The sequence below is a fragment of the Poecilia formosa genome, unplaced genomic scaffold, assembly GCF_000485575.1.
Source record: "Poecilia formosa unplaced genomic scaffold, Poecilia_formosa-5.1.2 Scaffold295, whole genome shotgun sequence".
Lineage (NCBI taxonomy): Eukaryota > Metazoa > Chordata > Actinopteri > Cyprinodontiformes > Poeciliidae > Poecilia > Poecilia formosa.
This window is the reverse complement of record NW_006800234.1, coordinates 657963-682518: the sequence shown is the minus strand read 5'-3', so window position 1 is coordinate 682518 and position 24556 is coordinate 657963. Positions and strand designations below refer to the sequence as shown.

General features: G+C 39.8%; 1 protein-coding gene across 1 annotated transcript in view; it reads left to right on the top strand.

Moving 5' to 3' along the window:
* LOC103151878 (huntingtin-interacting protein 1-related protein-like) overlaps nt 1–24556 on the top strand; it is a 26525-nt gene extending 1969 nt beyond the window's left edge. Inside the window, exons 2-32 of the mRNA XM_007572140.2 lie at nt 8640–8703; nt 9740–9882; nt 10076–10132; nt 10226–10306; nt 10440–10516; nt 10649–10710; nt 12036–12176; nt 12255–12312; nt 12874–12949; nt 13084–13242; nt 13330–13382; nt 13462–13534; nt 14574–14757; nt 14845–14933; nt 15031–15147; nt 16019–16120; nt 16316–16510; nt 17886–18033; nt 18170–18256; nt 18352–18459; nt 18613–18749; nt 20098–20208; nt 20308–20366; nt 20482–20512; nt 20650–20712; nt 20837–20937; nt 21042–21147; nt 22701–22824; nt 22905–22966; nt 23195–23434; nt 23516–24556. Of these exons, the coding sequence (XP_007572202.1) occupies nt 8640–8703; nt 9740–9882; nt 10076–10132; nt 10226–10306; nt 10440–10516; nt 10649–10710; nt 12036–12176; nt 12255–12312; nt 12874–12949; nt 13084–13242; nt 13330–13382; nt 13462–13534; nt 14574–14757; nt 14845–14933; nt 15031–15147; nt 16019–16120; nt 16316–16510; nt 17886–18033; nt 18170–18256; nt 18352–18459; nt 18613–18749; nt 20098–20208; nt 20308–20366; nt 20482–20512; nt 20650–20712; nt 20837–20937; nt 21042–21147; nt 22701–22824; nt 22905–22966; nt 23195–23434; nt 23516–23524 (3117 nt within the window). The 3' untranslated portion in view covers nt 23525–24556. The remainder of the gene's footprint in view (nt 1–8639; nt 8704–9739; nt 9883–10075; nt 10133–10225; nt 10307–10439; nt 10517–10648; nt 10711–12035; nt 12177–12254; nt 12313–12873; nt 12950–13083; nt 13243–13329; nt 13383–13461; nt 13535–14573; nt 14758–14844; nt 14934–15030; nt 15148–16018; nt 16121–16315; nt 16511–17885; nt 18034–18169; nt 18257–18351; nt 18460–18612; nt 18750–20097; nt 20209–20307; nt 20367–20481; nt 20513–20649; nt 20713–20836; nt 20938–21041; nt 21148–22700; nt 22825–22904; nt 22967–23194; nt 23435–23515) is intronic.

The window sequence follows — 24556 nt, the reverse complement described above, 5'->3', positions numbered from 1 at the left end:
TCTCTCTTTCTTGCTCTCTCGCTCTCTCTCGTTTTTTTTAAAGCCTTGTTCTTCGATTAATAAATTAAGTCTACGTAAACTGATTATTGTGATATTCCTTTTAAAACAGGTGCATTTAGCTTGAACTCCACCTTGAATGGTTACATTCTTTAACCAGTAAGTCATACTGGGAGCTACAGTGCATCTTACTCCCCAGTGTGAGAGAAACACGAGATTCAGACGAGGATCAGTAACCAAACAAGCAGCTCTCTGGGTGTTCAGATTCTCCAGTATTTTGGGATCTGAAACAGACTTTGCTTTGATAAGCGTGCACCACAGTCGGTGTTTTATTTGCCTGTGAAGTGCATCTAGAGTGGAGGAGCCGTGGTGTTTAAACTATTAGACGTCTGGTCTCTGGAAATGAGCATAAACTCATTGAACATGCATTGCACTTTTAGTGCTAAAAGCTCTCGGTCAAAACGAAACTAATGAGACTCATAAGTCCTGCAGCTGGTACGTGTGACTGTTTCTAGATGTCTGTCTGTTGTGTAATCAAAGACGTAGATTGTGAAAGTGATTCAAACCTGCTGCACAGGTGGATGAGGAGACGCTGCCTGTCACCTTTACCTGATGAGGCCACTTTAGCTTCATGTATGTGGCTGCACCACGTAAAAGAGTCGCATCTAGTTCTGATGTGGTTGTAACTCTTAACTCTTGCTACTCGGCTGACTAAATTTAAACATTTATTTGATTATTTGTTGACAATATTTTTAGTGATTTTTGCAGAAAATTGGTGCGCACATGCAGTTTGCAACAGAGTCCAGGGAGAGGCTCACCTTTTGTCCCATTGGTTTAATTATAAGGAAGACGTAACTCTTTCTGAGAAAAAAGCTTCACTTCTTTAAATCACATTTTAACCTAAGAACATTCTTGGAGTCCCTCATAGGTTTGCCTTTTGAGATTTCTTTGCATTGGATCTGTTTGTACCTCTGAAGCTTCTCCTCGTCACATTACAACAACAAATTTCAATACATCAAAACACCTTGACAACATTCATGAACAAACAGGTTCATGAAGGCTGTAAGCCACATAAGGGACGAAGTAGACGTGTGAACCCTTTGACTTACCTGTAATCACTTTGAACACACCACTCCCTCAGCGAAACATGGTAGTGGCTGCATCATCCTGTGAGAAACAGGGAAGCTGGTTGGAGTTGATGGAGCTCTAAACTTTAGACAGAAGTGGATTTTTGCTTTCCAGCAGGATAACAATCCTTGATCTACAGTCAGAGATGCAATTGATAGTCTGTGATAGTCTGGACTTCAAAAATGCTTTAAGCTGAGAGCTGTTTGCAAAGAACAATGGGCAAATCTTTAAGTCTGTAGAGGAGGGAGGACTTGCTGCTGTAAGTGCAGTGAACGACGGTTCTGCTAAGAGTTTAATCACAAATACTGAATGCAAAGGCACACCCCGCTAATCATATTTTTATTTGTAAAAGGTTTATGGAGGTTTGAATATTTTTTTATAAGCTGCTGTATGTTTCAGGTCCAGTGTCTACATGCAGGTAGTCGATTAACTCCAATGATCAAATGTGTTGGAGAAGGATGCATCTAGAAGTCGTTTAGTAATGGCTTTTGAGGAGAACTGCTGGACGTCACTGCATTAGTTCAAACTTGAAGCATAACAGAACCTCAGGTTCAATTCAAAAGCACTTTACTAATCCCAGAGGGAAATTAAATGTTACGTCATATTGTTGTTACAGTTTTCCTTAAGGAGTTGCTGTAGATGCTGTGGGTAGTAAGGATCTCCTGTAGTGGTCTGTGTTACATTTTCACCGAAGAAGCCTCTGATCACAGTCTGATGAAGAGGATGCTCAGGGTTGTTTGTAATTTTCTTGATTTTTATAAGGAATCCTACTTTGCACGACAATCTCCAGAGAAATCTCCAGAACAGAACCAGCCTCCTTTATCAGGATGTTCAGTCTTTAAGTTCTCTGTGCAGACATGGGAGGATGTTTTTGCTTTGTGCTTCCTGCGTATCAATGAACCACACAACAACCCTCTTTTACACTTAGTGGTTAAAACAAGACCAATTTGTTCTTATTGCAAATGGTTGTCCAGCTTGTGAGACACAGAGGTGGAACAGATGAAACACGCAGCACTGTGCGAGGTCGTCGTATATCTGCTGAGCTAATTACTCATCTAAGTTGACACCTAAAGGAGTCACAGAGTAGATTTGAGTGTAAAGAGGAGAAGAGACGGTAGAACATGATGCTTGAATAATTGTTTCCATTTGAGTTGGAGAAGATGATTTGGAGATGACGGCAGAAAAGTTTAGTTTAGCTGTTAGTAAAACGGAAATTACCACTGGACTTATTCCAGTAGAGAAGAGATGACATTTGTCCATCATTTTCTTTGAATTGGCAGTTATTGAATTTGATTGTTGAAATAACCCATTTACCTTGAGTTTAAACAGCTGTTGTAGTCATAGACTAGAAATAAGCAGGTAGTTTTCCTTCGGCTGTAGTTTTCCATGGTGGTAACATGTTGCGTAAGGTTTGTTGTGTGCATACGTTGTTGGAAATGTCTTCAGTTGCAGAAAGAGGAGAAGTGAATTGCTTTGAGTTAGTAGTGAAGTTTAATTGTCACTTCATTTGAATGTATTTCCTGAGCAACAGGAAAATGAAGCACTTGCATAATACCCTGACTTTATCAGATTACTCACCTTTGAAGCAAACAAATGTTTAAAAACCCCTGACTGTACTGATTTTACCTTGTAGCTCATATGTAAATTAAACTGAAGTCACAGAAACTCCTCTGCCACTCATTACTCTTGCTCCTGTCGTATCTCCTTTTGATTTTGACCTCAGTGCCAAGGTGAGCTGCCGCTCACACAGTCCTGCTTGTGTTTGTGTATCTGTACTGTAGTGTTTGCCTTCCCTCACTGCTGTTGCCTGAGCAAGCACCCATGTGGGAAAGCAGCAGGAGGGGGATGGGAGTCCTGAAGGGTAAACTTAGCCACTGAGTGGGAGCTAACGCTGAAGGAAACGCACTGTGGCTAATGGGACAGATATTGTTCTGAGACGTCTCGTCAGCATTCGTCATCCTCCTGTTACAGCTTCCTATCGATGTGTCTTTTCTAGAGAAATCTGCAGCATAGGGTTTTTTTTTTTTGAGGGTGTGCATAAAACTAAAACCAAACGCCCACAGGAAGCTCTGTCAGAGTCAAGTAGTTTTAGCATTGGTACTAAATTCGTCTTCGATTACAACACACTATTGGCACAACAGGTCTTTTATTTTCACTCGCATTCATATCCTAAATGCAGTGTAATTTTACTTTTGTCCCTGAAATCTGTTTAGAGATTTTATTGAATTTATTATATTAGTTTCACATGATCGCCATCGTTGGCTAATTTACTAAAGCGATACAGTGGTCTGGAAGCTACCCAGCCTGAGTTGGGGCCAGTTTTTCTGTGGTTCAGTGTTGAGTTTCAGAAAGAAAATTGACTTTGTTGTCCCTAAAATGCGGTACAAGCACCAGGTTGCGCTGACAATAACACTCTTCTGTGTTGTAGTTGTTGTTGATGGAAGAAAGTGCAAATTTGGCTGGTTTTGGTCTCGGTGAGTTGTTTGAAAATGAAGTCAGAAAATGCACAAAGATGTAGGGAAGTGTTTTATGTGGCTTGAAACGTCTCTGTGGTTCATTCAGGCTGTAATAGAGTGAGAGAGAGCAAGACTTTCAGCAGATGGGAGTGCAGGAAAGAAGCTCTGTATTATCCAATTAAGCTTTCAAACGCTGTTATGGTAAATGCTAGATTTTTAAAATGTAGGCAGTCATTTAAAAATCTGAGTTCAGATAAGACTGTAAAGACTGTGCAGTTTAAAATCTGGCTTCCTTAATCATTTTGTCTTTTGTTTTGATATATTAGTGAAACCCTGTTTTTCTGGTGGTTGCTCATTCACGGGAGAAAATTATGCATCTACCCCTAATGTAAAGAATTACTGCTTCTGTTATCACAATTCTTAAAGAGAAATAAGAATCAATTGCTGATCTGAAATTGATCAGTTCTTCCATTGGATCCTGTCTCCCCTAATTTAATGCAATATGCTTAATTTATTTAGATATAAAAGTAAACTCTATCTAGATAAGATATCATCCTGTCTGTATAGAGTATCAGAGTTATGATTTATGGAAAGTCCCAGCATAAAAGTCTAAATACAGTTGGCGTGAACAAATGTAAGGTTATTTATTGCCATTAGAAGTTCAACGAGGGCTTATCAGAAACAATAATGTGCGCTAAATGACCTTTAATGGTGTTCAGGCAGTTTCCACTACAATGTAGAGTAAAAGCTCGTGAAGAGAACAAGACTCGCTTTGTTGGGCTTTGGTCGGGTTCATTGTCTGTGTTGATGGAGAGGAAGTGGAACCACTTCAGTCAGAGAAGGTAGACATGACTCAACTCCGAAAGAAAGAGAGAGACCAAACTATTAAAAGTTAATGAAGAAAATTGTCTTTCTAGGTTGACAGGAAATGCCTTCAGAGACGTATATAATTTTTCAGTACCGCTCCCTTATTGACTAGCCTCCCATTTGTTGATGCACCTCCCTGTTAAACGGTTGATCTCGCTAACCGGAGCTAATAGCTGTTGAAGTCTGTGACCTTGTCAGGCAGATCCTCTGCAGCTGACTGTTGAATTAAGCAGATAAAGTCCTGCGGTAAGGGCCTTCACCTCGGGGAATTATGTTCGGAGAGAAGCAGTGGAGGTGTAGCGCTGATGCTTTGACTTCATCTCTCAGTGTTTCACATCACAACTTATGGAGACGCTGCTGAAAAGCAGAGATGACCCGGTAAGCAGAGACGCCTTGCATTAAAGAAGCTTACAGTATTTGAGTGCAGAAGCATGTGTGCATGTGCGTGTGCGTGCGTGTGTGTGTGTTTGTGTTACTGCACTAATGCTAGCTGGGATTGGACCTTATGGCGGGCCTGGGTTTTATCCAGGTTGTCCCTCTCTCTCATGTCTCGTCTTTGCTGGTTAAAGAGGGATTTGCCGTCGCTTCAACCAGATGCAGCATTAAGTGTGTGAGCATTACACAGTCTACAGTACCAGCATCTGCAGCTCCTGGTTTCTTAAAGTGTCCAAATTTGACTTGATCGGTTCTGATTGGTGGATTAAATACTGAAAGATCTGATTTTATGTTTTTGCTATTAATTACTTGCATAGTAAGACATCCCATCATTTCTGGTCTTATTCTGACTTATTCAATAAAAGATAAAGGTTGTAAATTCATGCTTTGATTTATAAATATTAGTATCAGTTTATTTTCAGTTGATTTCTAAACTACTAGATTAAAAAAAAACTTCTTATTTCATTTTTCACTTTTATATGTTAGATATCAGAAGGTCTGACCTCAAAGAAAAGCAGAAATTGAGTATTGGCTGGAAAAATGTAATCAATGAATCTATAATTTTGATAATTGATTAGAAAACATGTCTTGTGTCACAACCTGGCTCACGAGGACACGACAAAAAGAAACGACAATATTAAGGCAAATTTATGTGTTTTTGTTAGATTAACATAAATTTTTAACAAGTAAAAGACCAAACCGAATCAAAGTACAGCAGGATCCAAAACAAGACAAGAGAGAATGAAGACAATAACCAACACAAGGCTTAATTAATTCAGATAAAGCAAAACCAACTAAACAAAAATGCCAATACTGCTTGCTGGAGGGGAAGAACGAGCAGCCACTGGTGTGAGGAACATTGGCTCAGGTGCTCCCAGTCAACAGGTGAATCCAGGCCACACCCACTTCACCTGAGGAACAAAAAGACAATTCATCAGAGGACGATTGGAGAGACAATTATTAAATCCTGAGTTAGTTAATGAAACTAGAATAGAAGAAATGGGAAAATTCAGGTGTAACAGCAGCAACAGATATAAAGGTTCACACACAACAAAACAAAGATTAATAATATACTATACAAGACTATAACATAAAATACTGTGCAGTTATTAGAAATAAGCATATTGGACTCGAGTTGAATCACTTTTCTAAAAATGCATATAATTTGCATGTGCAGTGAACAATGAAAAAACAGATTTGAGAAAATGTCGGCTCTACTATCAGAAATCACCGACGTTTAGTCCTAATCATTACAGAACAAATATTGAGTTCAAACCATTAAAGAAATACTAATGTTCCCCTAATTGTACAGTATTTTCAGTCACTTTCCAGCTTTCCACTCACACTCGATGTCCTTTTCCGTCCGTCCGTTTTCACTTTTCTTTTGCCGAAAGGAGTCTGAGAGCCTTGCTGCTCAGCAGCCATCTGTTGAGGTTTCTGTGCCAGGCTCTGTGTGCCAGATCGCATCCCCCTATCCAACCCAACCTTCTACCCCGGCTGTCGGCCTTCCTCCCCCAACAAACCCCTCATTGTCACATAAACTTCCATGCTCGCTCCCTTCGCCTGCCCAGTGTAAATGAAGGGGCACGCGGTTCATTTGAGTCAGAAAGAGGCCGGGGGGCTGGGATGGAGTCTTTTATAAACAGATACGTCTTGTTTTGCCCAGAGTGTACCTCCTCTCTTATCTCTTGTCTGACCGTTAATGGTTGGACGGTTGTGTTTACATGGGTTTGACTCCCAGGTCTCTAATGGATTAAAAAGGCTTTTATAAACATGTTGAATTAAAGCTACTACCGCTGATATGAGGGTTGGCTAAGATGAGGATTTCCAACGTGCAAGACCAAAAGAGAAGAAACGCAGTCAGATCATTGGCATAAATGTTTGACATCCTATTATAACTCATAAAATGTCCCATTTTCTTTATTTTCTCAAAGAACATCTGAATCTGTCTTTGCAGAGTCTTTAATGATTTCCTGATCCCGCTGACTGTTTTTATTCTGAGCAGCTCGACGTTGGGCTAACATTAGCTTATTTCTTCTATCACTTAATTTCTCATTTCAACATGTTATAAGTTTCAGATAACTGTTTAGACAAAAATGAAAGGAGTTTTTAAGGCGAGTTTTGACGAGAGTTTCATCTGCTCTCTTCTCTGCTGAACGTGAATGTCAACGGCTTTTCTGTTAACTAGCTGCTCAAATTGTAGATTCACACCAAACGTAGGATTGCATAAAATCTGACTGTACATCAAACAAAAAGTATCTGTCATTTAGTCAGAAAATACAGATCTGGAGATGATGCTTGAGATCAGGATATTCCTGGGTCAACTTTGTATTAATGTCAGCATAAGATTAGCTGATTAACATCTCTCACGTAAAACATAGACATGCACTAAGGCAGGACTGTAAAGAATTAGCCTTGAGACAGCCAAGTATTGTCATGAAGGACGTGGTTATTTATGATTTAAACATATGATCCTAAAAGAAAACCTTATGGACCCAGTGTTTCTTTTTTTTCTAATCCAGGATGGTTATTCTGCCCCCTTTTTTTACTATCCAGTCTGTTTCACAGATTTTAGATAAGACTGTTCAGAATACCAGAGCAGTGGAAAAATACATTTATTAAAACATTTACTTAATTTATTGAGGTATTCCAAGAACTATTCTTGAAACTATAGGTGTTTTTTTTAAATAACTATTTAACTACTCTCTAGTAATTAGCTTTATCCGTTGCAGCACATTTTATCTATATTGTCTTTTCCCATTTGCATTATTTTGTCTTAAAGTGACAGCACACGATGACGCATCATTTGAGAACAATTATGTGTTTTAGACTTCTGAAACAAGTTGCATAAAAGTACACAGCGTACTTTGCATACAGCTGAGGGTTTTTGCTGTTAGCCAGGCATTCATGATAACAAAAAACCTGTAACTAAATAATTTCTAGAGTTTTACTGATAAAAGATGCATTTTTAAAGGATTGTTTGGGGACATTGAATCATCAAACATATTGGTAATATAATAGAATAAAGAGCTTGAGTTCTTCCCCAGCTCTGATTAAAACGTTCTTGGCTTAAACAAGAGGAACAAACCAGTTTCTGAACCTCAGGTTGTATTTAAGTCCAGAAGACTCGCACAGATCCTGCTGATGTGTTCCTGTTGCTGCCTTCCTGCTCGTGTCTCAGCAGTTCCAGTTTTACCTGCTGGACAGGTTGCAGAGCCGCCCGTCTCCTGTCTTTCTGTGATGGCGAGTCACTCAAGTTTATTAATAGCATTGTAGTTACCACCCGTTGATTCAGGGTTTGTCTCTTTTATTAACAGTTTCCTTTGACTATTTAACACAAGAGCTGTTGAGTTTGACACAACAGCGGTCTGAATATGCTGCCTCTGGCTGTGGTCAACTTTGTATTGATGTCAGCCTAAGATTAGCTGATTAACATCAGCAAGAATAACATTTTACTTCTTCCTTTAGTTATTTTTAGATATTTGTCTGAGCAGTTTTTGTTTTTACTTGTCAGAACTTGTTTGTTTGGTTTTATGAAAAGCATTTTATATTAATTAGTCACAATAAAGCTAAACGCATAGTGCTTGTCAGTGTGTATTGAGTGGCATTGTTTTTTTTTTTAAACGCCCTTAAACACTCACCAAAAAACAAACGTGCAGCCGTTGCAAGATAAAGTACATGCAACACACTACGTGGCATGTTTGTGAAGAATAAATTTGTTCAAGATCTAATCTAATTTAACTCCTCTCCTTTCAGCTCAGCAGCATCAGCAAAGCCATCAACAACACAGAGACGCCTGTGAAGGAGAAACATGCGCGACGTATCCTTGAAACAGTTTCATTTTTATCAAGGCTGCATCGTGACAAAACATAGTTGGCTTCAGAAAAACCTGTCTTTTGGGTTTGCTCATGTTTAATCTTTGCCTTTTGTCTTAAAATGGATTTTTTTTTTGTTCTGTTGTCTCTTAGCAGTACCAGCAGTAACGCTCATGTTTCGCACCCACCCAGTCAGTGAAATGTAAAATTTGGAAACCAGTTTGCAATTTGCCACATCTATATGTTATTGGTTTCTTTTAGACCATGACTCTTAAACTTGGAATGTATACATTTTTGCAGTACCCATTTTAATGCTGTCTTCAATTAGAACTGGGATCTAAATGCAAAACCACATCCAAGTGGATGATGCTCTCAATTAGAAGTTATAAATCCAGTAGGATCCAACACTCTTCATGTCTAAGTGCTGGATTTTACGCAACTGGATGTGATAGGAGCACCTGAACTGGAATGAGAGAGTGAATACATGTGATAGTACAGTCTTTGTCAAAGGCCCTGTAACAAATTAAATATTTAGAATATTTGTCATTATAGCAAAGAAAAGCACAGAGTAATGGGATGTCATCGTTTTGTTGGCATCATCCAACTCTAGCTTGAAGTGTGATTAAGCTCTGTAGTCATCTGGGAAGAAATATTGGACAATGAATGTTGGAGTGTTTCCTCTTCTGAGCCTCACAGGTCATTTATTTTAGGAGACGCCAACACAGTCATCACCAATGAAACGCATTTTAATGAAGCAGCAGATTTCAGGTTTTTTTAAATGGTGTGCAGATTGAAAAACTATTTGTTTTTAGTAAGCAGGATTAACCTTGAGAGCTACTATTCTTCTGCAACACACCTGAACTCCCTCATCAGCACAGCATTCATTTCTGAAGGAGCCGTTCATTCGATTCAGGTGTTTTGGAAAATAAATATAATGCAAATATCCTCCCCCAAAAATTTTGTTTTATATTAAATTTGTTGTTTTTGAGAATTGTGACACAGTTGTGTGGTAGTTTGTATTTTCCTTAACAGCATGAACAGGAATTATCTTGGGGACTCACAGGGAGAAGGGAGCCTACACCTTCTGGTCCTACGCTCAGGGCTTCCCTCTGGGCACCAGCTCCATCCTGTGCTGGAAGTTCTGCCATGTGCTGCACAAAATCCTGCGAGACGGCCACCGCAATGTAAGGCGACACGCACCGCTTCAGCTGATTGTAAACTGTGTGCAGTAAAGGCAAAGCCATTGATTATTCTAATCTTTCTTCTTTGATGGATTTGATTCTTTTTAAATGCAAAGCTTTGTGAAAAATAAAATCGGAGCAGACCTCTCTCTCGGTGAATGTGACATTAGTTGAGCTGTGCATTTAACCTCTGCAGGTTCTTCAGGACTGCATGCGGCATCATGGTTCTCTAGCTGAATATGGGAAACTATGGGTGAGTCTTGGTAACTTTTTTTTTCTTAAACTCTTCATGTTTTTAAAGTTTTTTTCCTGTTCTATAATTATTTCCCACTCGTTTCGTTTCCAGAGCCACCTCCATGACAAATATGGACAGCTAGTGGCTTTGTATACCAAGCTACTCTGCACAAAGATGGAGTTTCATGTAAAGGTATATGCATCATTGTCACGCTTGTATAAAGCAGAAACTTTATTGTTCTGCTCTGCTTGCTCAGAATAACTCATAAAAAGCACAAGTTGTTTTGGTTGCAGAGTGCTAAACCTCAAGCTTTGCATCTTTGCAGCATACGGAAATCCCTCCAAACCTGGAGGTGAAGGACGAAGTGCTGGAGCGCACTGCGGGGACCGACATTAATAATGTGTGAGTTTAAAAAAAAAAGGTTAACCTCTGATGAAAGTAAGCCCTTTCATATGCCTTGCAGAGTCAGAGCTCCATTGTGCCGTCGTGGGGCCTCCATCCTGAGTGACAAAGATATCGCCTTCTGTCCTGCAGGTTCCAGCTCACCGTGGAGGTGTTCGATTACATGGACGCTGAGCTGAAGCTGGCCGAGACAGGTGATGACTAAAACCCCTCCTACCTTTTTTTTTTTTTTTTTTTTTTTCTGAACTGCTTTCTCAGGCAGGAGAAACCTGAGCTGCAGCTGAGGACTGCTGCCTGCAGACATGATCTATTTATGCACAAATAATGGCCTCGATCAAGAAAGGTTAAAGTAAGAAGCTGACGGGCTGCATCTCTTCACACGGACTGGGAACAACTCCATGCGAAACGTGACTGAGCCGACTCGGTTTAGTTTGAACTCCTCTTTACTTGTTTGTTGTTTCACCACTGAGGAAGTGCCTGCACTCAGAGCTCATTAAAGTGATTTCCTCCTGTTTAGCAGTAATGACATGTTCTTCCGAGGCTTGCAGGGCGGAGGCCCAGAATCGCAACACCAGGAATAAATTGGAATGTGCTTGGAATATCGTGTGGATTAAAAAGTGTTTCCAAGCTTTGTAAAGTTTTCAAGTCGGCTGTCTGAGTGTAGCCACGCGTTTTCTGGAGCTAGGATTAAAATGTGTTGTTCCTCAGTGGGAACTTTAGGTGTAACAGTGATAGAAGATTGAGATATGTAGGTTCACACAGTGATAGAAGTATTACTAATGTATGAAAAAAAACAAATTAAGAATAATATTCTGTAGAGTAAGGTCAAAATGACACCATAAAATACTGAGTAGTTTTGAAAATGGCGGACTCCAATCCAAAGGAATGTGCAACAGAGTGGGATCATTTCTTTAAAATGTGTGTGTATATTTTTTGTGTGCTGTTAAAAGCAACTCAAGCAGCATGTTTATTATGTTTTTAATAATTAGTGTTACAGTTAAATTATTCATACAGATTAATTTCTTACGGATTTTTTATTTTTTTTTACATTTTTGGCACTTTTGTTCCTCTATATGCAAATTATGCTCTCAGATAATTAACCAAATCCTGCATTGAAAATTAAAACTGAAATACCAAGGGTTAATATTTAACCACTACAGTGTCTCACATTTTAACTAAATCATTACATGTGAAATTTCTTAATTATGTATATTCAGTCACATAATTATCAGGTGCAAATAAAACATTTTGAACGTATTGATTTATAATGCATATCATTGTTTTGCTTGTCAGTTATTTAAGTTATTAAACATTCATAGTATTTATAACTTCTGTTAAGTACAATTTAAATTTTTTTTCTTCAATTATTTGACATTGTTATCTTCTTGGTGCTTTATTTTAATTTAGCTCACTTTTCAAACAATGCTTCAATTCCTGAACCAAAGTAGTGAAACAGAAATGCAGTGGGCTCATGTTTGGGAAGGTACTGAATCTTAAATGTCCTTGTTTTCTCCTGCAGTCTTGCGACAGCTGAACTCTTCCATCGCCGTCACCAGCCTCACGTCGGGTCAGTGTCGCCTGGCTCCGCTCATCCAGGTCGTCCAGGACTGCAGCCAGCTCTACCACTTTAACGTCAAGCTGCTTTTCAAGCTGCATGCCTGTAAGAACGCCGACTGCTATGGAAAAATACACGCAGTCGATCTGTATGTGCGCCTAAAAACCTGCATCATGATTCCAGGTCTGCCTGCTGATACCCTACAAGGACACCGTGACCGTTTCCGTGAGCAATTCAACAGGTCAGTGAACGCATCCAGGTTTTTTGTCTTTTCTTTATTCAGTGGCCATCTGTAGCATAACGTTGCTCCACCCAGTTACAATTAAACACACTGAACTCTACTTTCAGTAAATAAAAGTTTGATAAACCAGCACCAGGTTGAGTGTAATTGTGAAGTTGAGGGAGAATGAAACATGGATTTAAAAATTTGGAAAGTTTTCGTGTGCAGTTGTACTCTGCCCCCTGTAGTCTGATGCTTCCAAATAAAATCCAGTCTGTATTATTATTTTCAGAAAGTTTGTGAAACTCCAGTAAAATGCATTGTGAGGTTGTGATGTGGCTAAATCTATATGAAAATAAAAGAATAGTTTTGCAATGGACCACATCCCACACATTGTGTGTTTGTATCAGACTAAATGTATTTTTGTGGCGTTGCTCTTTGTCAGATTGTGCAGATTTGTTCATATTTAACTTGGGAATATGTTTTACCCCATGCAATAACAGAAAAGAACTAGAAATTAAATTGTTGATGGATAATACTGTGCGTAATGTATTTGTGCATTGTTTGTTTTTGTTTACACAGCCTGAAGAACTTCTTTAACAGAGCCAGAGAGATGGTGTATTTCAAGAGGCTGATCCAGATTCCCCGGCTGCCTGATGTAAGAGAGGAAAAATGGCTGCACTTCTGCTGAGTCACAGTGACATTTTGGGTGTTACAGACTTCGCTGCAAGTCACCTGCTGGTTCTGTGCTGCCCATGCCGTCGTCATTTAAATGAATGCGTTTTCTTCCAGTCTCCACCCAACTTCCTGCATGCAGCAGCGCTGGCCAAACACGTGAAGCTGGTGGTTGTCATCCCCGAGGACGATGATCAGCAAGACGACGATGACGATGAGCCAGAGCCGCTCATCGAGGTCGATACCTCGACCCCCAGCCTGCAGTCTCAGCCTCAGGTGTGTTTCACTAGTCACAGGGGTACGGATGTACGCAGTGTGCTACCTGCTGTCTAAACGTTTTGGTGTTTGTGTTTTATTCAACAGGTGGACATTTTTGATCAGGCGTTTGGACCTCCAAATGGAGGCTTTGATGAGAGGTGAGCTTTTAATTTTTGAACTGATTGTTGTGATTTTAATCCCAGCAGAGTGTGACTGGTAGTGGTTTCTGTCTGGCAGGGATCTCCAGATTGAAAGCCTGAAGTCAGAACTTGAGCTGCTTAGAGCAGAGCTGGAGAAAGTCAAAACGGAGGTGAGGATTCTAGAATACCATAATGCTTCAGTGTAGGAATTTATTTTTTCTCTGTGTGTGACTGCAAAAAGGCACAATTATCTACGTGCAAAGGAATCCGGATCATGTGTTTTCCTGGATGCAAATGCCAAATGCCACACCTGACGTGAAGAATGTGGCGAGCAGACTCTGAATGTCAGCTGACCGAAGTTGCCTTGTGATGAATTGTTGATGTGTAAAGATTGTCAGGGAGAAAGTTGTGGAGAAGTTTAAAGCAGAGTTGTGTGTACAACAATATCCTGAGCTTTAAGCATCTTCGAAAACACTAAATGGAAAATGGAAAGAGAATGCTGCAGCTGTACCAAGGCACGGTCAACCACATTGATGGATCGGACAGACATTAAGGGTATTGACAAAGAAAGTCATGTTGAACATGCAGCAAACGTGTGTTTGGTATTTCTTGGCTTATGGTACGTACAAAATGCTAGGCGTGATGGAAACTATGCTGTACATTTTCATGAACACACCACCCCTTCTGTGAAATATGGTGGTACCTGCATCATGCTGTGGGAATGCTTTTTCCAGCAGGGACAGAGAAACTGATCAAGAGTTGATCTAAGACAACCTGGGAGGAAAAACTGTTGAAGGCTGAAAAATAGTTCAGACTTTAGAGAAGATTCACATTCAAGCAGGTCAACAAACCTAAACATCCAGCCGGAGCTAAATTGGAAGAGTTTAGATCAAAGCGTATTCATGTGATACGATGACCCAGTCAAAGTCCAGTCCAGTGAGACTTGAACACTGATGTTCAGACTTTAATCTGACTGACCTCAAGCTGTTTTGCAAAAAATAGGGGAACATTTTCTGTCTCTAGATTTGTAAAACTGGTAGAGGAACACCCCAAAAGACTTGTATCTTTTAAAAAAAATTGTTAGTTTGTGTTGGTCCGTCACTTAAATCTGACAAAATGCTGCAGGGTGGTGTTAAAACCTTTGAAAGCCGTTGGATTTTAACTTAAACCTTCTTTTCTCAACTCTTTTTCTACTTTCTGGTCCTGAAGGCTCAACGCTACGTCACGCAACTCAAGTCCCAAATCAACAGTTTGGAGGCAGAGCTGGAGGAGCAGCGCATGCTCAAGCAGCGCGCGCTGGTGGAAAACGAGCAGCTGCGCATGGAGCTGGAGGCGAACCGCCGCCGGAACGCAGAGCACGAGAGTTTACAGGGCACCTTCCTGGAGGCAGAGAGTAAGATGCGTTAATGAAGCACTTTGTTTGGCAAATCCTGCAAAGCATGAGCAAGATAATTCAACCTGATCATCTCCGAATGTGAAGGAAGGGCTCAAGCGACCGAGCAGCGATACAACAAACTGAAGGAGAAACACACAGAGCTGGTGGCCAGCCATGCTGAACTGCTCCGCAAGGTACAGACTCCAGAGTCGCTCAGAGATGTTTGCTTTCAGCTAGACTGTGGCCAGACGGCCTTGTGTTGTAACGCTGAGTGTGCTAATGTGCTAACAGAGCGCAGACACTGTGAAGATGCTGTCGGCCACCCAGCAGACTCAGGAGGAAGTGGAGAGGACGAAGCAGCAGCTCAGCTTCGAGGTGGAACGAGTCAAACAGGAGGCAGACATGAAGGTTGGTGCTTGTTGTTTAACTGGGATCACAAGAAATGTGTGTGTGATTACATTAAGCCCCACACAACTTTATTTATTTTATTTTAAACAAATAAAATAAATAAATGTGATATTTATTTTATTTTGCGGGATAGATTGTTTGTTTTTGGAGCACAGCGGCATCCCATAAGAGCATCTGAGTTGAGAAATTGAGCAGGAAACATCAAAAAGATATTGTATGGAGCTCCAGTAGTGCCAAAGAAAATCTGAGTATATAGTTTGGTGGTCTTAAAAGGTTTTCTGTAAAATAGCCTGAATTTGTTATTCTTGCTTTTTTTTTTTTATTTACAATGACTTTCCAAAAAATTTACTCTGATTAGAGTCAAATGTGGCAGTTTCTTGTTTTTATTATAAATGTATAAAAATTTTATGTGGATATTAAACAAATAAAAAACAAGCAACTGTAAACGTATATAAATAATTTCAGCAAGTAAAAACACAGGAAATTTCCAGTTTTGTAGCTGGTGCTTACCTGTGCCAAACCTCTGTGAAGTTGCTTTAGTTTATCTCAGCTGCATTAGTCTTTGTCCACTGATGGAGCTATGGTTTTCAAAAGTTTGTAGCCTTGATTATGATATTTCTAAAAGGTTCCTATATTGCATAAGGCCAAAAAACTCTGATGAGGGACAGAAAATCCTGATTTAATTTCCCTGAAAACTGTTGCAGCTGCTGTGACACTTGTACTTCTGATGGAGTCTCCTGTCAGGTTTACTTTGATACTAAGATTATTGAAATGGTTTGTAATCGCTGATTAAAAACTAAATTAGATTTAGCTGTTTTTTTAAGCATACTTCAGAAAACCCTGTGGCGCTCATGAGGTGGTGTCTCTGCAGATGGAGGAGCAGAAATTTGAGATGGAGCGACTGAAGAGAGAGCTGGAAGAGAAAATGGCAGAGGTGACACGGGTGAAGGCGACTCTGCAGAGCAGCGAGATGGTGAGAGAGCGTCTGCAGTTACTTCACCAATGTCCTGCTAAGCCAGCTCCATTCAGAGCCATCACCAGTTCTGCTGGCAAAGCGCAAGACTTTTCCGCATGGATTTTTTCCTTTTTTCACTCACGGCCATCTGCTTCTTCTGGCTTTGCTCGTCACCCTCTCTTTTCTTTTTTTCTTTTTTTTTTTCCTCGCCAGACATCGTTGGACATGAACAGCAGCATGACGGCTCTGCAGGCGGAGAAGGAGCGCCTGATGCGATCTGTGAGGGAGAAGGAGGCAGAGCTGTCATCTCTGCGGCAGGAGGCGCAGCTGCAGCAGTCGTCGCTTCAGCAGGAGCGGGAGAGGAGCAGCAGGGAGCTGGGAGAGCTGCAGGGCAAACTGAGGGAGAAGGTCAGTCAGGACGCAGGAGCCCCACTGCGTTACTTTTTAAAATAAACAGACACGATCACCGTAAATGTCAAATGGACCATCAATGACCCGTCACAGAATGTGAATGGGAGCTAGAAAGAGGCTCTTAATGTCAAAACTGTTGTTCTGTTACCTAAATTGTGTGTGAGGTTACATTTTCTGATATTCTCAAATCGGTGACAACTTAATATTTTGTTTTTAAACGAGTGATAAACGTCTTCAAGTCCAGTTTATAAGCACCTTGTGAAAAGAAGACAATCAATAGCTGAAGTTTAGCCAGGGCCTATATGGACACCAGTGGATATCGACTGAAAAAGAAAAACTGAATTCAAATTAATATCAAGCATCAATGAGTAAAATATTGTTGAATTTACAGTTTTTTGGTTACATCAGGGGATTTTGTCTCTCCTTTGTCATGACAGTAAAACGGGTCGCTCTTCAGACAAAACAGTTTAAAATTACAAAGGTCTAAACGGCAGCCATTAAAACCTGCTGTGTTGCCTCACTAGCTGCCAGGAACTTTGACTTGATCACTCTGGATATATTTTAACTTTAAACAGCACAGCCCACTAACGCATTTCATTTTTTTAATTATTATTGAAATGTTAAAATTAAAAATTTTAAGAACAAGACGCCGTTCATCTTTTAATAACCGTAGTTTTTACTTTCTTTTAAATTTCATCATAAGTAGGACCACAATTATTCAGCAGTTTCTACCAAAAAGCAGTAAAGCCAAAATGTATTTATAGCTCTGTCAGATTTTGATTAAAATGATTTTCTTTTGACTAAGTTGAGTTTGTTTGTGATCAGAATGGGGCCTGATATCAATTAAGACAATAAAGCCATAAAAGGAGCATCATATATATTTCTTTGTTTACCTTTTTAAAGAATGGCTTCTTAAAAATTATCTGTACGCTGCTCAAAAATCGACATAAAAATATTTATTGGCAACATTACAATCAAGCGCTTCTAAGAACTGCTGACCAGCTTTGTGAACATTTATCCAGTGATGAACTCAAAGCCTTGGCATCACCCTGATCTGCCTGTTTTCAAAACAATCTTATCAAAAGCATCAGCTTCCTTTGTGTCTGCTGATCTATCCAGAAGCTTTGCTCAGCTGAGATCCAGAAGGAGGCCCAAGATGAGTGATTGCAACACTTCAGATTAGTCAATGTATTATGGTAAACTGCTACAGCGACTGATCACACCTACAAACAGATTAATAGTCTCACGTTTTAAGCTCTTTAAAAACACTGATGCATTGCTGTTGGGTTGGATGACTTGTACTGACGCATGCATACTGTACGCGTTAATCATTGTTTTTACATGTGTGCTCTTCTTGTGTGCTTATTTGTAGACCAGTGTGGAGGAACAGATGAAGAAGAAGCTTTCGGAGGAGCAGTTTGCTCTGCTCCAAGGCACCATATCAGAAGCTGAGAACATCATCCAAGATGCTGTTGCCAAGCTGGATGATCCTCTGCACATACGCTGCACCAGCTCTCCAGGTCGGAAAGCTACAAAACCCACATACCTAAAATTAAAAGCAGCTAAATCCGTCATTATAAATACGAACTTGATGTTGACATACAGCACTGCGTGTATGAATATTTTTGATTTGGTTTTTGTTTGTCCTACACACAGATTACCTCATAAATCGAGCGGAGGCCACGTTGAGCTCCATCGACAAAATGAAAAAGGGACATGGAGATTATCTGCGCAACATGGAGGGTGAGTTCCTTCTCCTCCTCATGACGCAGTGCGGTCGGTTCAAAAGGTTATCTGATGTAACCATCTGCTCCCCTACTTTATGCTCTCGTAACCAGACGCTGGCGGGCTGCTGAGGTCTCTGACCCAGTTCTCCCACTTGGCCGCGGACACGATCGTCAACGGCAGCGCTACGGCACACATGGCACCCACTGACCAAGCTGATCGTAAGGAACACTGAACTGCTGGACACGCATCACACTTCCTCCTTACATGCATATGTCTGCAGAAGCATTAATTTTAAAGCGAGTTTGTTCTTGGACAACAAGCCTTGCAGAAATGTTGCTGACGGAGCGTCTTTGCACTGTGATGTCCTGCAGGTCTGACGGAGAACTGCAGAGGCTGTGCCATGCAGAGTCTGCAGTACCTAAAGGAGCTGAAATCCAAGAACACCCTGCAGAGGGCCGATCCAGCTTCTGTTCGACTGATTGTGCAGAAGATCCTGCACCTGGGTCAGGTGAGGGGAAACAGCAGGATTTCTGCAGAGATGCTGTGCATCACACTTTTTGTCCTCACTGTTTTGCAAAACATTTTTAAGATGATGGCTCCTTGAATAATACAGTTGTTGATTGTTTTGCAAATTATGACCAATGGAGCTGATTTACTGAAGATAAAAAATGTTCTGCTATCATGTGTAACTTTTCATTGGCTCAAACATTGCTCTTTTAAAGTTATAAATATAAACTTCCATGTGTTTTTATTGGGATTTTATGTGATAGGGGACAAAAATTATTTTCTTCCCAATAAAGATCTGAAAGGTGTGGCATGTATATATTTACCCCCCTCACTCTTGACGCCACATAAAACAAATCTGGTAACCAATGGCCTTGAGAAGTCACTATTCCTGGTAATTGGACCCATGTGTATTTTATTCATTGTTTCGGCGGTTCTGTGGTCTTAGGATGGGTTAAATCAGCTTCAGCAGCATAACTGTGAACATGTTGATGATCTGCCTGTTGGGTAGATTTTATGTTTTGGGGATTGATGCTCTTGTCCTGATGGAACTGTTTTAGTATCCTTCTCTTTCTTGAGTTTTGCAAATCAATTTTAATATTTTTTTTAGCAAGAGTACACTTTAGATAAGTGGTGGTTTGATGTTTAGTCTGGCTAAACAGTCTAAATGAACTTTAAGTGTTCAGTTTCTCTTGCTTTTGGGACAAATTAAATACAAATTGCTGTGATCAAATGGTTATTTGGACTAAATGCTTAAAATGTTTTTTTTTGTTGTTTTTTTAGAATGAAAAGTTGTGATTACTGTTGAAAATAAATTGTGGTGATATGATTTCTCTACTGCACAGTCTTGTAAAAAAAAAAAAACAGCTCAGTGGACAAACTGTCTTTCACATTTATATTTTCATCAGCAGTATAATCTCTGAAATATGTTGTTTAGGTAGTCGTTTGGGGACGGCAGTTGCACAACGTTACACTTCTCAGGAAACTTTAGTTTTGAACACCATCCCCAATGGCACAATTATTGGCACCTCTTCCACTCATACTAGTTCAACCTTTTTTTGCCGAAAGCGTTCTGGTAAACAATTATGTGAGAGAGATAATGCTGCTAGCGTAAAATATTAAATTAATAAATATCTTTCATTCTGCTTAACCTGGTGGAGCCAACAGATGTTTGGCACTGCGTGTCTCCCAGAGAAACTCTGAATGAGCTCTGAGAGATGCAGCTTGAGATTAACACTTCTGCTTTGCTTTTTTTCCCCCCCATTTGTTTTTGTTGCAACATGCTTTTAGTTTTTTTTTCTTTTTCCACCTAAACCCAGACTGAAATGGTTTTGACTGCGTTTTCTATTTAGGAGCTGCGGCCGAAAGGAATGGACATCCGTCAGGGCGAGCTGGGAGATCTGGTGGATAAGGAAATGGCAGCAACATCAGCAGCTATTGAGGAGGCTGTACGCAGGATTGATGTAAGCAGTGACGTACCGTAGCGCGCGCTGTTCAAAAATTTTATTTTAAATTGTGCCTTTACTGCAGATAATAATTGTCCTGTGTGGATTTCAATTTAGGAAATGATGAATCAGGCACGGAAAGACACATCAGGGGTAAAACTGGAGGTCAATGAAAGGTTTGTTCTTTTTTTTTTTACATATCTAAATTCATCTGTACCACTCGGACATTGGTTTCTAATCATTTTTTAAAATTTTGTGTACATTTTTGTTAAACCCCACTTCTTTTCCCAGAATCCTCTACAGCTGCACTGATCTGATGAAGGTGAGTTTTTTTTTATTATTCTTTTAAACAATGTTCAAACTTGTTATAGACCAACAAGCTTAGTGTGTGTTCTTATTCATGATTCGTGTGAACATATGTTGAGTTTCTTACTCAGTTTCACACGTATCCTCCTTCAGGCCATCCGCATGCTGGTCGTAGCGTCCACAGACTTGCAGAAGGAGATCGTTGAGGGTGGGAGGGTGAGTCACTGTTTTCTAAGTTTCCAACTCAAAGTAGACGGCTTATTCGTCGCCGATTAAGATTCAAGTGGTGGCGTTTCATTCAGAAATCTCGTCTAAATGCGTTGATGCGTTTCTCTATAAGGGCGGAGCAAGCATAAGGGAATTCTACGCCAGAAACTCTCGCTGGACCGAGGGACTCATCTCTGCTGCCAAGGCCGTGGGATGGGGAGCCACGGAGTTGGTGTGAGTTCCTGTTTACCGTCTTGTCTTGTTGCCTATTTTGAATTGTGTGAGCAGAAAAGAGGCTGAAGGGGTGATGTAATTTTCATGTTTTTTTCTAATTGTAGAGATTCTGCTGACAAGGTGGTGCTGTACACTGGTAAATATGAGGAGCTGATAGTCTGCTCGCATGAGATCGCTGCGAGTACAGCACAGCTGGTCGCTGCCTCAAAGGTAATCATCTAACATCTTAGAAAATATCATGTTCAGGAGGCTTCTACTCCACATCAACATCGCCATATAAAGCCAATGTAATGTAATCTTCATAACTTTTAAAAATCTATATTCGCTAATAAAGTTTGGAAAATGTGTCATTTTAGTCTTCTATCTTGTCCATTAAAAGGCAATTTTTACAACTTTTCCTTTTTGGTTTTGTCTAGACTTGTAGCTCACAAATTATAGATTTATTCCCATGACATGGGTAAATATTTAAGAGGAGGAAAGAAAAAGGAGAGCAAAAGGCAGCTGAGAACGTAGCTCAAAGTTTCAATTAGTGTTACATTTGCTGAACTTGGCTGTCAGAGCATTAATAAGTTCCAGCTTAAGAGAAATGTCTTCACTTTATGAACTCAAATTTATGCTGGAGGTTTATATGATGATTTATTCAATGAGGAGGAGGAAGTCAGTAGAAATGTTATTGGAGAGCAGTATCAGGCAGACCTATCAGATCTTTAGGGCGAGTCTTGTCTTCCTGTAATTCACAGCAGTGGTGAGCAACAAATTGTGACCAGAACCATAATTCAAAACTCCAAAACGTCCAGGAATAATGACAACATTCAGATTGACCCTGTAGTTTCTGCTGAAGTTTTGACTAGAATTTTACTTTATTCCAAATCCTTTGAACAACCAGGTTACAAGAACGCTTTATATTAGAGGACAATGTGGCTGTGCAAGTGAGACGTTTCACTCATGACTGTTTAACTCAACTGCAGTAATGTAACAACCAAATGTTATTTCATGGACATTGTCAAACTGTTTAAGTTCATTTTCAGTTAATTTTCTCCATCAATTTGCTCAGACAGAAAAAATATGTGGCTACAGCTAATTGTCATTGTTAAACAAATAACCATTTATTTAACAATGCTCATTTATTCACCTTTTTCTTTTTTTTTTCTTTTTTACTTTCATACTTCATTTATGGAAATCTGATTTGAAATTTGCTAAATGTTAGTACGGCAAAAAACCTTTTGGTTTTCAAAATAATTTAGCTTCAATCTGATCTGACTTTTTTCAACAACATCTGGAATAAAAAAAAAACTATTCGTTAAAAATAGAAATCTGATTGTTAGCTTTCGACAGATTATTGTCAAATTCAAAGTTCTATGTGGAAAATCTAATCTGCCTGCCAGCTGGCTCATTGTGCAGGACTTGTTCTGAAAAGGAAAACTCATGTTTATTCTTAGCTGAGGGCCGTGTCAGAAGACAATCTGATCAAATGACCTGATAAAAATAATTTGGGTAATGAACTCGTATCTAAACGGGGCTCTGGTGAGAGAGAAGTAAAGTCTACGAAATGTTTTAACGCAAGATTGGATTTTCTGCTCTCAACCCATCAAGCTGCCTTTCTAAGTTGGAGTTCATGGAAAAAAGAAAAAAAAAAAAAAAAACCCTTACAACATGGTCGGTTTCCAGATAATCAAACATGACATTTTTTTTTTTTAAACGGAAAACCCAAAAGATTTCTCTAAACCTGCTCTGTTCACGTTGATCTCCTTGTTTCCTCTCAGGTCAAGGCCGACCGCAGCAGCAAGAGGCTGGGCGTTCTCCAGCAGGCCTCTCGTCACGTCAACGAGATGGCTGCTAAAGTCGTGGCCTCAACAAAGACGGGACAGGAAAACCTGGAAGACAAAGGTGGGTGCACATTTACTTGTGTAGAAGATCAGCAGACGTATTGGTTGATTTCTAACCCTTAATATGCTTCATTCGAACAGATCCCATGGACTTCTCTGGGATGTCTCTTATCAAGTTGAAAAAAGAAGAAATGGAGTCACAGGTAAGCAGTGTTGCTGATCATGACTTGCTGTTCCACAAACTGTATTGAAGGTGATCGATTGAAAAGTCTGACTGAATACTTCAATGGAAAATTTCAGTCATGAACCAACACAATAATTTGTTGATAAAATTAGATAAGAAAAGCTGAGATACAGATTTAACTTTAGAGAAAAACCGAATGCGTCGAACATTAGTTACAAACAACAGCGTGTGTGTCTCGATCCGTTAGGTGAAAGTGCTGGAACTGGAAACTCAGCTGGAGAACGAGCGTTTGCGTCTGGGTGAGCTCAGGAAGAAACACTACGACTTAGCCGGCGTTCCTATGGAGCAAGTTTCTGAGCGAAACGGCGACACGCCGTCACCTGTCCAGCAGCCCCGTCCTCTCAACATGTCCCCCAAGCCCAGCAAGCCTCCCCTCGGGAGGAAACCCACGCTCTCCCAAAAACCCAACATACCATCGAAACCAGGGGTAATAAAAACTAAAGTCAGTCAAAAATAAGAAAATGGAACACGACTTGAAATTAAAAGTTTCTTCCTTTTCATGTTGCAGTTCAAGTAAATGCAGAGGATGGCAAAGCTTCACTGCAGGATGACCGGATTTAGAGAAGAAATATTTGGCCTTTTTTGTGAATTTCCAGCTATACTGACAATCCAGTGTCAACCTTCTTCTCAACGTTTTCCTTTATTTTTATTCTACCTTTCATTCCTTGTTTGCCAAAATGGCCCTCCTGCCTGTTTTCTTGTTTTTTACTCTTAATGCCTGTAGGGACTGCCCTGTTTTTCCTTTATATTTTCCATGTTTGATATTAAGAACATTTTATTTTAGGCATTTTTAAAAAATTCTGTATTACTAACAACTTAAAAATTAAAACTACTGCTACCTTTTTATGTGGAATGCAAACACAAATCGGCCACATATCCTGTTGATGAACAGTTGAATTTAATCAAGTTTATGGCAGCCTTATTGCACACTTTTAGATCACATCTTTCTCTCTTTTTTTTTTGCTATACTCTGTTCTGTATTATTTATGTTGTGATAGTGGTGAAAGGAGACTGGGGAATGACTTGGTGTGTGTTCATGTTGTTGCAGAAGTATGATATACCTCTAGTTTTGCCTTTTTGTGCAAATTTGCAGTTTTTTTCCCCCCTGAACTGAACAAGATTGTATCAGAGGCCTTGAATAATACTTCATAGATGCATTAAATGTTGCCTGTAAAGATTTGCAGTCTGTACAAGAGACTGCTACTTACACTACATTTATCTCACGAATGTCCCTTTACAAGAGGAGAGCAGAGATACTATGTTAAAGCATAGACAGACCTAAAGCTTGCACACTATGTATCAGCTGTAGATGTCCTATTGTCAAACGCTTCTTGCAGGCTGAATATATAAATTTAGGGTTAGTTGATGAGCAACTTTAAGGCGTCTGAATGTTTCCTGCAGGGTCTTAAAATGCATCCTCTCCTCTTTAAGAATGTCTTTTTACTCAGATCTATTAATGTATATATATATTTTAGTAAAGATACTGGTGTGTTTTTTTTCCTTGTAAGAAGTGTAAATGTCACTCAAACAATAAATGTTTGATTTAATT